This window comes from Rhinopithecus bieti, unplaced genomic scaffold (genome assembly GCF_001698545.2).
Source record: "Rhinopithecus bieti isolate Rb0 unplaced genomic scaffold, ASM169854v2 scaffold_4908, whole genome shotgun sequence".
In the NCBI taxonomy this organism is placed as follows: Eukaryota; Metazoa; Chordata; class Mammalia; order Primates; family Cercopithecidae; genus Rhinopithecus; species Rhinopithecus bieti.
The window spans coordinates 1,463,515-1,478,730 of NW_016804541.1; the positions used below are offsets into that span (position 1 = coordinate 1,463,515).

At 33.7% G+C, this 15,216-nt stretch overlaps 1 protein-coding gene across 1 annotated transcript in view; it reads left to right on the forward strand.

Annotated features, from left to right (window-relative positions):
* The window catches only part of VPS13C (vacuolar protein sorting 13 homolog C), a 194,867-nt gene that overhangs the window by 172,073 nt on the left and 7,578 nt on the right, over nucleotides 1-15,216 (forward strand). The window contains 5 exon segments of the mRNA XM_017869045.1: nucleotides 1,104-1,267; nucleotides 2,494-2,539; nucleotides 4,858-4,981; nucleotides 5,692-5,806; nucleotides 11,021-11,109. Of these exon segments, the coding sequence (XP_017724534.1) occupies nucleotides 1,104-1,267; nucleotides 2,494-2,539; nucleotides 4,858-4,981; nucleotides 5,692-5,806; nucleotides 11,021-11,109 (538 nt within the window).

Here is a 15,216-nt window from a genome sequence, read left to right on the forward strand (position 1 = left end):
GTGTAACTTATCTGAGCCTTAAAAATTTTTTTATTTTATTTTTAATTGACACATGATTGTATATGTTTATGGGGTATAGAGTGATATTTTGATACATGTATACACTGGGTAGTGATCAAATCTGGTAATTAGCTATTTATCACCTCGAACAGTTACCATTTCTTTGTGTTGGGAACATTCAAACCCTCTCTTCTAGCTATTTGAAGACATACAATGAGTTGTTGTTAACTATAGTCACCCTACAGTGCTATAGCACATTAGAACTTATTCTCCTATCTGGATGTAATGTTGTATCCATTAACCAATCTCTCCCTATCCTCTTCTCCCCCTACCCATCTCGGCCTTTAATAACCAGAGTTCTACTCTCTCATTCTATGAGTTCAACTTCTTTAGCTCTCAGATGTGAATGAGAACATGCAGTATTTGTTTTTCTGTGCCAGACTTATTTCACTTAACATAATGTCCTCCAGGCTCATCCAAGTTGCTGTGAATGAAAGGATTTCTTTTTTTTTTTTTTTAATGCCTGAGTAGTAGTCCATTGTGTGTGTGTGTGTGTGTGTGTCACATTTTCTTTATCCGTTCATCCATTGATAGACACTTAGATTGATTGTATATCTTAGCTATTGTGACTAGTGCTGCAGTAAACATGGGAGTGCAGATATCTCTTGATATACTGTTTTCTTTTCTTTTGGATATATATACCCAGTAGTTGGATTGCTGGATCATATGGTAGTTCTAGTTTTCATTTTTTGGGGAGCCTCCATACTGTTTTCCATTAATAGCTGTATTAAGTTATATTCCCACTCTCAGGGTATAAGCATTCCCTTTTCTTCACTTCTTTGACAGCGTTTGTGATTTTTTTTTTGGTCTTTTTTCTAATAACCATTCTAACTGGGGTGAGGTAATATCTCACTATGGTTTTGATTTGCACTTTCCTGATGATTATTGATCTTGAACATTTTTTCATATACTTGTTGGCCATTTGTATGTCTCCTTTTGAGAAATATTTATTCAGATTGTTTGCCTATTTTAAGATTATTTGTTTTCTTGCTGTTGTTTGAGTTCCTTGTATATTCTAGATATTAATCCCTTGTCTTTGATAGGTGGTGCAGCAGGAGTTGTATCTCGAATCACTGGTTCTGTTGGGAAAGGTTTGGCAGCAATTACAATGGACAAGGAATATCAGCAAAAAAGAAGAGAAGAGTTGAGTCGACAGCCCAAAGATTTTGGAGACAGCCTGGCCAGAGGAGGAAAGGGCTTTCTGCGAGTAAGTTCTCTGCTGAATCTAAGAAATCTGCAACTAAAAAAAAAAAAAATTTATTCTAGCTGGTTGTGTGAAACTTAGAATGCTACTTATGAGTTTAGGCCTGTCAGAATAGAAATAACGATAAATTATGGACTTTCCAGTTTCCTTTTTGCTCCCCTTCCCCATTGTCACCACCAGATCTATCCCCTGAATTGCCAGATTTCGTAAAACTGTAATGATGACAAGTTAGCACTGGTGTAGAAGGTGAGGAAGTGAGAAGCAGAGATACATGGTACCGATGGAAACTAGAGGGAGAAGGAGCTCTTCAGGTCATCAGTGATTGACTTTCTGTGGAAGGGATGTGTGAAAGTTAATTGTTGATAAACCAGGAACTGCCTTTCATTACTTTTTAATATGTTTAAAATTATATAGGTAATATATGAATACTGCTTAATTATACAGGTGATGTATGAATATTTTTGTAAATAATTATAAGAACTTAAAAGTTATTCTGTTAATAAGTAAATAAAACATGAGTAAGGCTAGAATACTCTTTAATCACCTCTCATCTGTTTCCAATTTAAGTGTGTATCCATCAGTTCCCTTTCTGTGTGTTTATAGAATATACAGGTAGTTTTACTACCATTACTTCACAATGATTAAGAATGTATTAGAATATTCATGTTTTAATTTTGGAAATGATTTCAGGAAACTGCTGTGTTTTTGATAGTAATTTGTAATGTTGGGTGTTATAGTCACTAAGGCACTTTGTTTGCCAGGTTATTACCTATCCTTGGGAGGGCCCTTTATTTTCAGTTTTCTGCACTTCCACTGAGTTACAATGTAATCTCCTTAAAATGTATAATTAGATTGTAAATATTATTTGGCTCGACTCACTCATTTTGCTGATGTGGAAACTGAGACTTAAAGAGATTTTATCAACTGCCCGTGGTTACATAGCTGATTGGGATCACAGCCAGATTCAAAATCCTTTTATCTGCTTTACTCATGTTTCTTTTATAAAATTTTATTTCCGCTAGGAATAAATCATTTAAGATTTGCTGTGATATATTATTTGAAAAATCATAGTGCTAACTTATATGTGTATGTTGTTTACATTATCAAGTTAAGTCTTCAATTTTTTTTGTTGTTGTTATTTCCAGTATGTCTGTAGAGACCTCTAGTGGTTGGTTTAAAATTAAACACCTTCCATTCAGTCTAGACTATATGATTGATTTCTCTTTCAGGGAGTTGTTGGTGGAGTGACTGGAATAATAACAAAACCTGTGGAAGGTATGTTGAAAATATTTCCTTCCTTTACAATATCTGAAGACTTGATACTTAGTAAACATAATAGATGTTATTGCTGCTGATACTTGATTGAGAAAATTACTGTCTGAATTTTATATTCGTAGCCTTAAGTTGCTCAGTGAACATATTTTCCTCAGAAAGTAGAGAGGTTAAGTAGTAGATCATGCTTCAGACTTTGAATGATATTTTTAGCAGGGCCAGAGATAAACTGGATTTGTTTGGGCCCTCGGTAGCAATTTACTCATTTTTGCTGTTGTTTTTATCCCATTAAAAAAGCACATTGCTTATTCAATGCAATCCCTATCGAAATCCCAGTTTGTTTCTTTGCAGAAATTGACAAGCCAAGTCCAAAATTTATATTGCAATTCCGGGGATCCAAAATAGCCAAAAAAGTCTTGAAAAAGAACATGGTTGGAGGACTTCTACTTCCCAAATTCAAAACTTACTGTAGAGCTACAGTAACTAAGACAGTGTAGTACTAACATAAGGATAGACATATAGAACAGTGGGATACAATCGAAGATCCAGAAATAGACTCTTACTTATGGTTAACTGATCTTCGACAAGGATGTCAAGATAATTTAATAGGAAAGAATCGTCTTCAACAGATTTGCTGGGACAACTTCGTATCTATGAGCAAAAGAACAAAATTGGACCCCTACCTGTACCATATATAAAAAATGAGTTCACAATGGATTAAATACCTAAATGTAAGAGTAAAACTGTTAAACTCAGAGGAAAATATAGGAGTAAATCTTCATGACTTTGGATTAGGCCAAACTTTGCTAGAAAAGAAGCATAAATTGGACTTCATCAAATACATAAATTGAACTTCATCCACATTTAAAATTTTTGTGCTTCAAAGGACAACCATGAAGAAAGGGAAAAGACAGCCCACAGAATGGAAGAAAATTTTTGCAAGTCATATACGTGATAAAAGATGTATCTAGAACATATAGAGAACTATTAAAATCAATATTAAAAGACAAATAACACAATTTTAAATGAGCAAAAGATATGAATAGACATTTCTCCAGAGAAGATATACAGATGGCCAATAAACACATAAAAGGACGTTAAACATCATTAGTCAATAGGGAAATGCGAGTCAAAACTATAATGAGATACCATTGCACACCTACTGGAATGGCTAGAATCAAGTGTTAAGAGGATGCGGAGAAATTGGAACCCTCATACACTACCGGTGGGACTGTAAAATAACAGTCATTTTGGAGGAAAATAGTCTGTCAGTGCTTCAAAAAGTTAAACACAGAGTCACCATGTGTCCCAGCAATTCTACTCCTAGGTTTACACCCAGAAGAATTGAAAACAGGTGTTCAAACTGTGCACAAATGTTCATAGCACCATTATTCAGAATAACCAAAAGATGGAAACAACCCAAATGTCCATCACCTGATGCATGAATAAACAAAAGGTGATATTTCCATACATTAGAATAGTAGTCATAAAAAGGAATCATGTACTGGTACTTGTTACAAAATTTTGGATGAACCTTGAAAAAAAAGTCACAATACACCACATATTACATAATTCCATTTGTCTGAAATGTCCAGAATAGGTAAATCCATAGGGATAGAAAGAATCTCTAGGTGGTTACCTAGTCTGGAGGTGGGGAGGGGCAGGGAGGAATGGAGGTACACTGGGTAGGATTTGGTGGGGAGAGGTTGGGGGAAATAGGGAATGATTGCTAATGGGAAAGGGGGTTTCTTTTTAAAATGATAAACATTTTAAAAAATGGATTGTGATGATAGTTGTGCAAGTCTGAACATACTAAAAGCTAATTTATCCTAAAATTTAATTTGTACATTTTAAGTGGTAAATTTTATGGTATATGAACTGTATTTCAATAAAGTTGTTATATATATTTTTAAAAGCACACTCCTTGAAAAATCTGATGGTCAGCATTAAAAAAGAGAACGTTTTCTGGTCCCTTCTTACACCTGCAAGTTACAGGTACTGATGAGACTCCTAGATCAGTAGCTCTCAAACTTGAGCATGTGTCTGGATCACCTGGAGTGCTTATTAAAATATAAATGCTGGCCCCGCTCCCAGAGTTTCTGATTCACTAGGTCTGGGGTGGGGCCCAAGAATGTGCATTTCTAACACACTTTGAGAACCACTATTTTATCACATTAGGATTACATTTAACTTCTTTAGAAAGCCAAATTTTTGTAACTTCCTGAGTAAAACAGTTCAGTATCTCACCCAGGTTTTGGTTGAATTCAAACTTGCTCATTTAAAAATACCTTTATCCATTCATTGTCATTGGTTTTCTGAAGGTGCCAAAAAGGAAGGCGCTGCTGGATTCTTTAAAGGAATTGGAAAAGGGCTTGTGGGTGCCGTGGCTCGCCCAACTGGTGGAATCATAGATATGGCCAGTAGTACTTTCCAAGGCATTCAGAGGTAATTGAGTACATACTGTGTGCAAGGTATGTGTCTGTGTGCTAATTTTTACAAGGAATACATAAATAGATTAGATTATTTGAGTGCTTCTAAGGATCTTAAAGTCTAATTGAAAGCTGTGGTAGCTTTAAACATAGAGTGCCACCAGAAAGGAGTAAGAAAAGACATTTTTTGTGAACATGGTGAAACCCCGTCTCTACTAAAAATACACAAATTAGCCGAGCGTGGTGGTGGGCGCCTGTAATCCTAGCTGCTCGGGAGGCTGAGGCATGAGAATCGCTTGAACCCAGGAGGCGGAGGTTGCAGTGAGCTGAGCTGAGATCGTGCCACTGCACTCCAGCCTGGGCGACAGAGTAAGACTTTGTCTCAAAAAAAAAAAGAAAAGAAAAGACATATTTTGTGGCTGCATTTCCCCTTTATTCAACAAATGTTTATTACCTACCATGTGCCAAGCACTGTGCTAGACACCAAGGATACAAAGAGTAGATGAGCTAGGCCCTGCTTTTATTATTTTGATATTTCTTTTTATTTTAGAGAAGGTTGGGGGACTTGGAGTCAGACAGACTTGGTTTTAATACTTTTGCGTTATTTGGGGAAAGTTATTTAAAATTAATGATTGTTTTTTGTGAAATATTTATATATTTATCAACACACATTATTTTGAAAGACTCTCACATAATTTCTTACACTTACTCTGATGCCTTATTCAGGGCAGCAGAATCAACTGAGGAAGTATCTAGTCTCCGTCCCCCTCGCCTGATCCACGAAGATGGCATCATTCGTCCGTATGACAGACAGGAATCTGAGGGCTCGGACTTACTTGAGGTAAATTCTGTTCTTCATGGTCACGAGTGAAGTGGAATTTTAATGATTTCTAGGCCCAGGATTTCATGGGTGGTTCTTAAAGTTCCTGATTCACGAACTTCTTTAAGTATTATACAGTTTGTAGGTAGAATTTGATTATTTGTTTTTCATTTTAGCATGTGTTAAATGGAAAATACAGATGATTTTTTTTTCTACATAGGAGCAAAGCTTTTGTCGTGCGCAGAAAAGATAATGTTAAGTCATAGGCTATGTCACTATTTCTGCGATAGCTCATTTAGTTAACATTGTTAATTTTGGTTTCCTGCTTTGTAGCTAATTATTGGAGCTTCATTGCTTCCATTTCTGCCAACCAAATTAATTTACTTGCACTGCTTTGTAAATCTAGATTTATTCCAGTAAATAGAACTAGATGAGAGAATAAAAGATTATATATAATTAAGATCTTGTTAAACCTTGAAGAAAATTTAAGAGCTTTTTGACTTTTATTTTAGTTTTAACTTGATTATATTTCGATAATATATACATATATAAATTGCTATTCTCCCATGACAGGCTTTCCCCAAAAGAAATTTATTAATATTTTCTACCTTGACTTTAAAATAAAATGCCTCTTAATTGTTCTTCCTTTGGTTTTTATTGTATATGATTACATTTTATCTATCTTTCTGCATGCTTCTAACTTTATTTTCTTTGTTTTCTGCCTGCACAGCAAGAACTGGATGTACAGGAATAAATGTTTCCTAAACTACTACTTGATTTCATCCTTAAAAATCAAAACAAACTGTGGTATTAATTGACTGTGTCTGAATTCCATTGTCAATTTTAATGAAATTTTCTTTAAAACTCTCACCTCCATCTGAACTTTTCATAGTAGTGGCTTGACTACAAATAAAAACTTGTGATATCCCTGGTAATACTGTACTGAAATAAGAGATTAGTATAAAATATTAAAGGATGCAGAGAATCAACTCTCTTCTCCATTTAATAGATGAAAGACTATATTGAGCTCAGAAACAGATATTGTTATTATCATTTCAAAAATTTTATCTTATGGTGTTCATGTGCATTTCAGGTAAAATTGAAAAACAGGACAATTATTATGTCCAATTTAGTGAATATGTCTATGTTTGTGAGTCGTGATGATGGAATTACGTAGCTTTCTGTTTCACAAATGACTCTAAATTTACTTAAGTTACAGGGCTATTAACTGGAACATCTGCTTTAATAATTGAATTGTCAGTTGCTCTGGGCCTGCCCTTAGACCTCAAATAATAGTTGGCACGTTAATTTTGAGGATGTTTCCTCATCCCTCTTTTTCCTGTTTAACCCCTTGGTACTGTTGCTAAATAAATGATAGTCATTTTCTAATTATGTTATATACATTTTCAGCGTTTAGCATTTCTGCTTTTCAAATATTGAATCTCCTTGTTGGTGATACTTATTTCATAATTATTAGTTTTAATTAATGTAGATAGAAGTTGAATATGTAATTATGCAGATTGCTATATGGCACTTGAATACATAGATTTCTTTATTTTCAAAAACCAACTTTTTGCTTTTAAATCCTTAGAGAGGTTTTATTATCTTAATGAGAGAAAAAATAATTATAAATCATTATTTTTGAAATTAGTACCCTCTTAGTTCTCAACATAAGTTATGTTTCAATTTCTTTTTTTGTAACAAATGATGGAAATGTTTAATTTAACAGTGTCTTATCTAGCAACTTTCATGTTTCACCTCAGAAACGAAGCCAAAGTATAAACTTAGATTTAGTGTGTTGTGTATTTGAAGAGAATGAAACTATTAACATATAATTGTTCAGTTGGATTATGTATTTTAAGGATTGCAGTTATCAAAATAATAAATTGAATGTTTTATGTTTAAAATAAGCACTTTAAAGAAGAAAGACTGACATCCAAAAACCAGCCTGTGCTAGATATACAAAGGAAATTACTTCTGTCCTTAAGGGACCAAGTATAACAAAACATGTAAATGTTGCTGACAAACCTTTCTTTTGCCTAATTTAGTGATGGCAAAAATGTCACCACATGCAGTTTTCTAGGAGAGTCAAGCACAAATAACTAATTCAAGGTGCTGACTTAAATCATCTCCAATAGTTACCCTTCCTGAGATTCTAAAAGTAACAATTTTTAATTTTACTGGTTGTATTGCTATTTTAATGAGACTTACTTTTGAGAACTCCTGTAACTTAAGATTTTTTCTTAATTGTTTTGTTTAGCTCTTTATTAATTTTTTCCTTGTGATATCTTTTTATAACTCTGTAAAAAAGCACAAAACTTCAAGAAACTTTTAATTATTTTGTCTAAATATATAATCTTGTCTGATTTCTTAGTTTTAATTAAGATATCAGACAACTTTTAAAACTTTAATGCATTATTATAATTACTGGAAGAAATAGCATGATTATACACTAATGAGAGGACTTGGTAGTTTTTGCCATGGATGTCAAGTGTGGGCATGGATAATTGAGATATTTAGGCTATTTCATTCTTTGCCCATCTTGCTGTGATCAGTCAGTTGGGTAAAAATATTTATTGATTATTTAGACTGTACTGGATACAAAAGAAGCCTTCTGTCCTTAAGGGACCAAGTATAACAAAACATGGAAATATTAAAGAACATTAGAGTATAAAATTATATCCTTTTAGCCCTTCATAATATGGCCAAATTCTAAATAATTTATTTGGAGATCTTTTGATCCTTTTTCTCCTAAGTAGTACTCTGTATTCTTCAATACGTAGCTTTGGGAGTTACTAAATCATATGTTTTCATGAGATGTACTATTCTACTTATCCTCTAATCTTCATATATATTTATACACACACCCATATATACACACATACATATATACACACACACATATATACACACATACATATATATACACATACACACATATACACACATATATACACACATACACATATACACATATATACATATACATATATATACACATATACACAATACATGTACACATACACATACATGTATACATACATACACATATATACACATATACACACATATTTACACATATATATACATACCATACATATATACACATATACACATATATACACGCATACATGTACATATATACACATACCATACATATATACACATATATAGATACATTATATGTATGTATGTATAGTCATTTAATACTCATTTTGGTTCACATACTTATGATCATACAACATTTAAAACCACATTTCTTGCTTTTTAGTTTTAGTTGTGTTTTTCCATGGTCTTAGAAATGCTTCATTAACATTTTTAATTCTTGTATTACCATCTATTGAGATAACATTATTAACTCCTCTTAATACATGACATTAAATTTGTTTATTATTTTACTAACAGTAATAATGCTGTAATAAACATCACTATACATTTTGGTTTTTTATATCTTGTTTGCTTTTTCATATTTCCATAGAATTTACTTGAAAAAATTGAACTACTGGGTAAAGGGCTTTTGCAAAGTATTGTTAAATTCCTCAAGTTGCATTTTTGGGAAGGGGACGTGAATATTTTATCAACTAATTTGGTCTCCTGCTGTCATTAGTGACTGAATGCCTTAATCTGAATCTCAGAGTGTAGTGGGTTTTTAGTACTGCTGAGAACAAGTTTTCTAAAGTGTATTGTGGTGATAAATTATATTTTAAAAGCTCTCAATGGCTTGAAGCACAGTAGCCTAATAAGTAACAAAAATGCCTACAAGATAGAAAATGGGTAGTATTTATTGTACTTGCATTTCACATCTAAATATTTTAACATATTTAAATTTCAAGCTGATGATAAATGCATTACATTATTAAATTCATTTCCCATTTTCTCTTTGAAAAAATTAAGGCATAAATGTTAAAAGATTTTAGCTAATTCGCACAAGTGAATTGTGAAACAAGTAAGTATTGCTGTGAAATCTGCAGTCCTCTCTGAGACTCATTCTGAAGATGAGATCCCAGTTCTTTGTGGATTCCTCTTCCTTATTCATGGCTTTTTGCAATTGTCAAGGAATGACTAGGTACCAAGCAACTTTAAAAAAATGTATATTTAAGCATTGAAATAATATCAAGTGTGATTTCTCTGTGGTTATATTGATTATATTATCCTTTTAATAATATTGGCATTATATTCTTGGTCATAAAATGTTAAGGTCTTATTTATTCAGTATATTTATGTTCTGTATTTTCATGTATATTATCTATTTTCAACCATGCATTATATATAATGTCAGTAATAGTATTTCATTAGCATTCATTATTTCATTATTAAAAAGGACTGTTTGTGTGTTAAGCCATTTTATTGTGATAACTTCCATAAGTCACAATACTAGTTGAGGATAGCTGAAAGTGTAAAAAACTGTGTTTTAATGTTGTCTTACTATCTTATCTTGAATTACTTTATGCTCATATTGTTTTTAGTAAATAAATTGGGCTAGCTATTATGAAGGCAATCTTTAGAAATTGTCTATTACCTTATTTGTACATATATGCGCTTTCTTGTATAAAGAAAGGTAAAAGTTTGATAGATATAAAAATATACTATCCTCTCCATGCACCTATGAGATCAAATGTTTGAAGCATTAAACATTACTTATCTTGGAATTTTATTATGTGTATAATATCTATTAATAACTGTGTGTAAACCAGTGGTTCTTAATCTTTGAGAGAGATCACAGACCCCCCCATGATTAAAAAAAAAAAAAAAGAACTGACAAAAAATATGAACTGTGCTCTGAAAAAAGTTTTAGAACCACATTTTCAAAATTTTCTATTTTATGTTAGGTAGTTCAGAGACCCACCCCAACATCCTACCAATGACACCTATTTCAAAGCCCCTGTAATGTTAATGTAGTCATTTTATATTAGCATATGTTTCTTAATTAAAATGTGTGATAATTCCTGGTAGATATTTTAATATTTCTAAGTTACTACAGAACAAAATATATTTTGCCAGAAGACCACTTGGTAAGCATTTAATACATGTTTTTCTTTTAAGGCTGCAGTGGAGGTTAACTTACAAACATGCTGTGAATATTTTTCTAGCTTCATGTACCAATATGTAGAATTGTGCTTTTATTTTTAATAAATGTTTTCCTAACACTATTATTATAATTAGATAATATACAGTATTGTAAATACTACTGAAATGCATATACTTCCCAAATCTAGAGCCTGGTTTCCTTTTCAGAATCATATCAAAAAGTTGGAAGGAGAGACTTACCGATACCACTGTGCTATTCCTGGAAGCAAGAAGACAATCCTTATGGTTACAAATAGGTACTGACTTGAAGAGACATTTTTCCAAATACTACTTAGTTGCATAGGTCACAAGAATTTTGAAGGCTAAAATGGCAGAAGATTTGGAGAATTGTACTGGAAATTCTCCAAAGTGAATGGCAAAATGTTCATTTTCATAGAATCGCAACAATACAGATCTAAATACGTCCTTTGAGATTTTCTGTTCCAACCTCCTCATCTTAAAGATGCTGAAACTGAGACTCAGTGTGGCTTAGGGACTTACCCAAGTTACACAACTACTGAGAGAATCTAGAATAGGCTTTATACCTGTAATAGTGATACCCTTATTCTTGAATTACAAGTCCAGTTATGGAGGATTAATTCATGAATCACTTTTCTTACTAAGTTTTATTTTGAGTGATTAGCATACCACTTTTAAAGGATGACATTACTTCTATATGTTTATCTCAGCTTTTCCTAAGCATTTGGTTGTGGTAGATAATTTTTCTAATTACAAGAACTTAGACTGAACTACGAAGCTTATTTTCCTGGGATTTATCCTAGATAGTAAACTTATCCCAAAATGACAATTATAGTTTAATAATTTTCAGAACTTTCTTAGTGATGAGCTTTATAAGAGTAAGGCAGAGTTCTTACAGTAGGCAAAATGTGCATTAGATTCCTCATGACTGCATTTAAATTTATTTGAATGGGAAGAAAGGAAAGCTGAATGACAGGATAAGAGGTTAACCAGTCATGTAAGAATCCTCATGTAAGAGAGGATTCTCCAGTCATGTGATTTGCTCATTAGTTGAGAGGTAAAATATTCACAAAACAATCTAAAAGCAGATTTTATGACTTTGACAAGTAATCACTTATTTTTTATGTCCATAATTTTATGTCATCTTCAATAGATTAAGCCAAAACAATGTTTATTTGTCTTAGATATTGTATTTAGCTGTTGCAATGTGTTAATTCATTTTAAAATTATATCGCTTTTATATAATTCAGTACTAGGCAATGAGAATCAATTTGGGGGTTTTTTGGTAATACGTATTACTTTAGTACTTACTTGATTTAAGCCATTCTATGGGTGTATTACTGTATACATTATATATTTGATTTTTCTTCACGTACATTGAAAAATCATCATCATTTAAAATTTAGTTACTGATGGAGTTGTTTAGGAGGTAATTAGTAAAATATACCTGACCACTAAATACTATGAGTTGGTTTCCTTGCTAACCTTACTTAGTACTCTTTTCTTTTCTCTTTTCTCTTCTTTTCTTTCTTCTCCTCTCCTCTCTCCTCTCCTCTCCTCTCCTTGTGTTTTCTTTTTCCTTTTCTTCCCCCACCCCTTTTTTTTTGAGACAGGGTCTCACTCTGTCACCCAGGCTGGAGTCCAGTGGTGCGATCTCAGCTCACTGCAACCTCCACCTCCTGGGTTCAAGTGATTCTTGTGCCTCAGCCTCTCCAGTAGCTGGGATTACAGGCATGCACCACTATGCCCGGCTAATTTTTGTATTTTTATTAGAGACAGTGTTTTGTTATGTTGGCCAGGCTAGTCTTGAACTCCTGGCCTCAAGTGATCCGCCCACCTTGGCATCCCAAAGTGCCAGGATTACAGGCATGAGCCACAGCACCTGGCCTTAGTAGACTCTTTCTAACAAGAATTTATTTGATTGAGGTAGTTATCATTATGGTAATCAGTTAGACCTTTAATGATGACATTAAAATAGTAGCATTTCTTCCAAATTTAGTATTCTTAAAAATAACATTTTCTTTTTTAAAGATATGGCCAGGCTGGACTCAAACTCCTGACTCAGGTGATCCTCCAGCCTCAGCCTGCTGAGTAGCCTGGACTATAGACATACATGCACCACCACATCCAAAATAATTTTTTTTTTTTTTTTTTTTTTGAGACGGAGTCTCACCCTGTCGCCCGGGCTGGAGTGCAGTGGCCGGATCTCAGCTCACTACAAGCTCCGCCTCCCGGGTTTACGCCATTCTCCTGCCTCAGCCTCCCGAGTAGCTGGGACTACAGGCGCCCGCCACCTCGCCCGGCTAGTTTTTTGTATTTTTTAGTAGAGACGGGGTTTCACAGTGTTAGCCAGGATGGTCTCGATCTCCCGACCTCGTGATCCGCCCGTCTCGGCCTCCCAAAGTGCTGGGATTACAGGCTTGAGCCACCGCGCCCGGCCCCAAAATAATTTTTATTGCTAAAGTTATGGCTGTTCATTGTAGATAACATAGATCAGGAGTCAACAAACTTTCTTTAAAGGGACAGATAGTAAAATTTAGGTTTTAAGGGCCATACTATATTTCTCAACCTTTTATTTTTGCCCTTATAGTAAGAAAACAGCTATGAACAATATGTACAAGAATGCCATAGCTGTGTTCCAGTAAAATTTTATATATTAAAACAGGTCTTGGGCTGGATTTGGCTTGAAGAGCACAGTTTGGTCACCCCAGTATTGACAATAAGGAGATGAAAATAGGCTGGGTGTGGTGGCTCAAGCCTGTAATCCCAGCACTTTGAGAGGCTGAGACGGGCAGATCACCTGAGGTCGGGAGTTTGAGACCAGCCTGGTCAACCTGGTGAAACCTCATCTGTACTGAAAAATGCAAAAAATTAGCTGGACTTGGTGGCGCATGCCTGTAATCCCAGCTCTCTGGGAGGCTGACGCAGGAGAATCACTTAAACCTGGGAGGCGAAGGTTGTAGTGAACCGAGGTTGCACCACTGCACTCCAGCCTGGGCACCAGAGCAAGACTCTGTCTCAAAAAAAAAAAAAGAAAAAGAAAATGAAAATAACTAACCATACATACATTCTGGTTTGCCTAGGACACAGTAGGTTTGCTTGCACGTTTTGTCCCTATGAAATTATCAATAGCTATTCCTTTCATTCTTAAAAACATCCTGGTTTGAATAACAGATTATATGATAACCCCTAAAAATATCCTTTACAAGCAATCTCAGCACCCAGAGATAACCACATTAGCTGGCACATTTTATGAAAACTATGTACAAAAAAATGCATTATTACATTTTAGTCTTGTTAGTTTTTCATTTTCAGTATACTGTGATCATCTTTCCAAAGCATTAAATATTCTTTGACAATGTGATTTTTAATGACTGCATAATTTTGTATTTGTGGATATACTATAATTTATTCAAATACTCTTTTGTTATTGGACATTTTTTTCCTAATATCTTATTGTTATATATTTGTAACCAAATATTTTTTCTATTATTTTATTAGAATAAAATTTTAAAAGTGGGATTGCTAATTTAAAAGTTGTGAAGAGTTTTGAGGTCCTTTCTGTATATCGCCAAGTCATTTTTCAGAAAGGTTGTATCGGTTTTTTACATACCACCCAACAATATATGAAGTGTTCTTTCTCCTGTGTTTTGCTGAGACTAGGTTTTATCATTTAAACTTACTTTTTGCTAGCTTGATGGGTAGAAAATAATTTTTTGTTTTAATTAGCATTTCTTTGATTACTGTTGAGCATGAACCTTTTAATATATCATCATCTATTTATATTTGCTAATTTGTGAATTACTTGTTCATATTCTTTGCTCATTTTCATTGGTATGTTAGTCTTTTCTTACTGAATTTAAAGAACATTTTGCAAATTAATGATATTAGCCCTTTTGTCAAATGTATTATTGACATGTTAATGATTACTAATTGAGTTTCTCAGTATATAGCTTTTTTTAATTTTGAAATTCACCCAAAACTTAGTCCCTTGTTTTTTTTTTCTAATGAGTTTTTAAAAACAAAACACAAGTTCTCATGTCCTAAATTTCTTAGACTATAGCTTCGCTCGTTGTTCCTAACTCTGCTTTGTTTATTTTAGTAATCTTTATTGAGAAATTGATTATTGAGCAGATTTAAAAAAAAGCATCAACATATGACAAATACAGGGACACAGAGATAAAGTTACATCTCTGTCCCTTCCCTGTTTTAATGGGTGGGGGGCTGCAAATTATCGGTGACATCACAGTATGATAGGTGCTAAGAAAAGCGATAGACAGAGTCTCTGAGGACATACGGAAAACTGTTGGTACAGTAAGATGCGGACCACAGTATCATGGGAAAAGTGTCAGGGAGGCTTGTATAGATGAGGGAGTGCTTGAGCT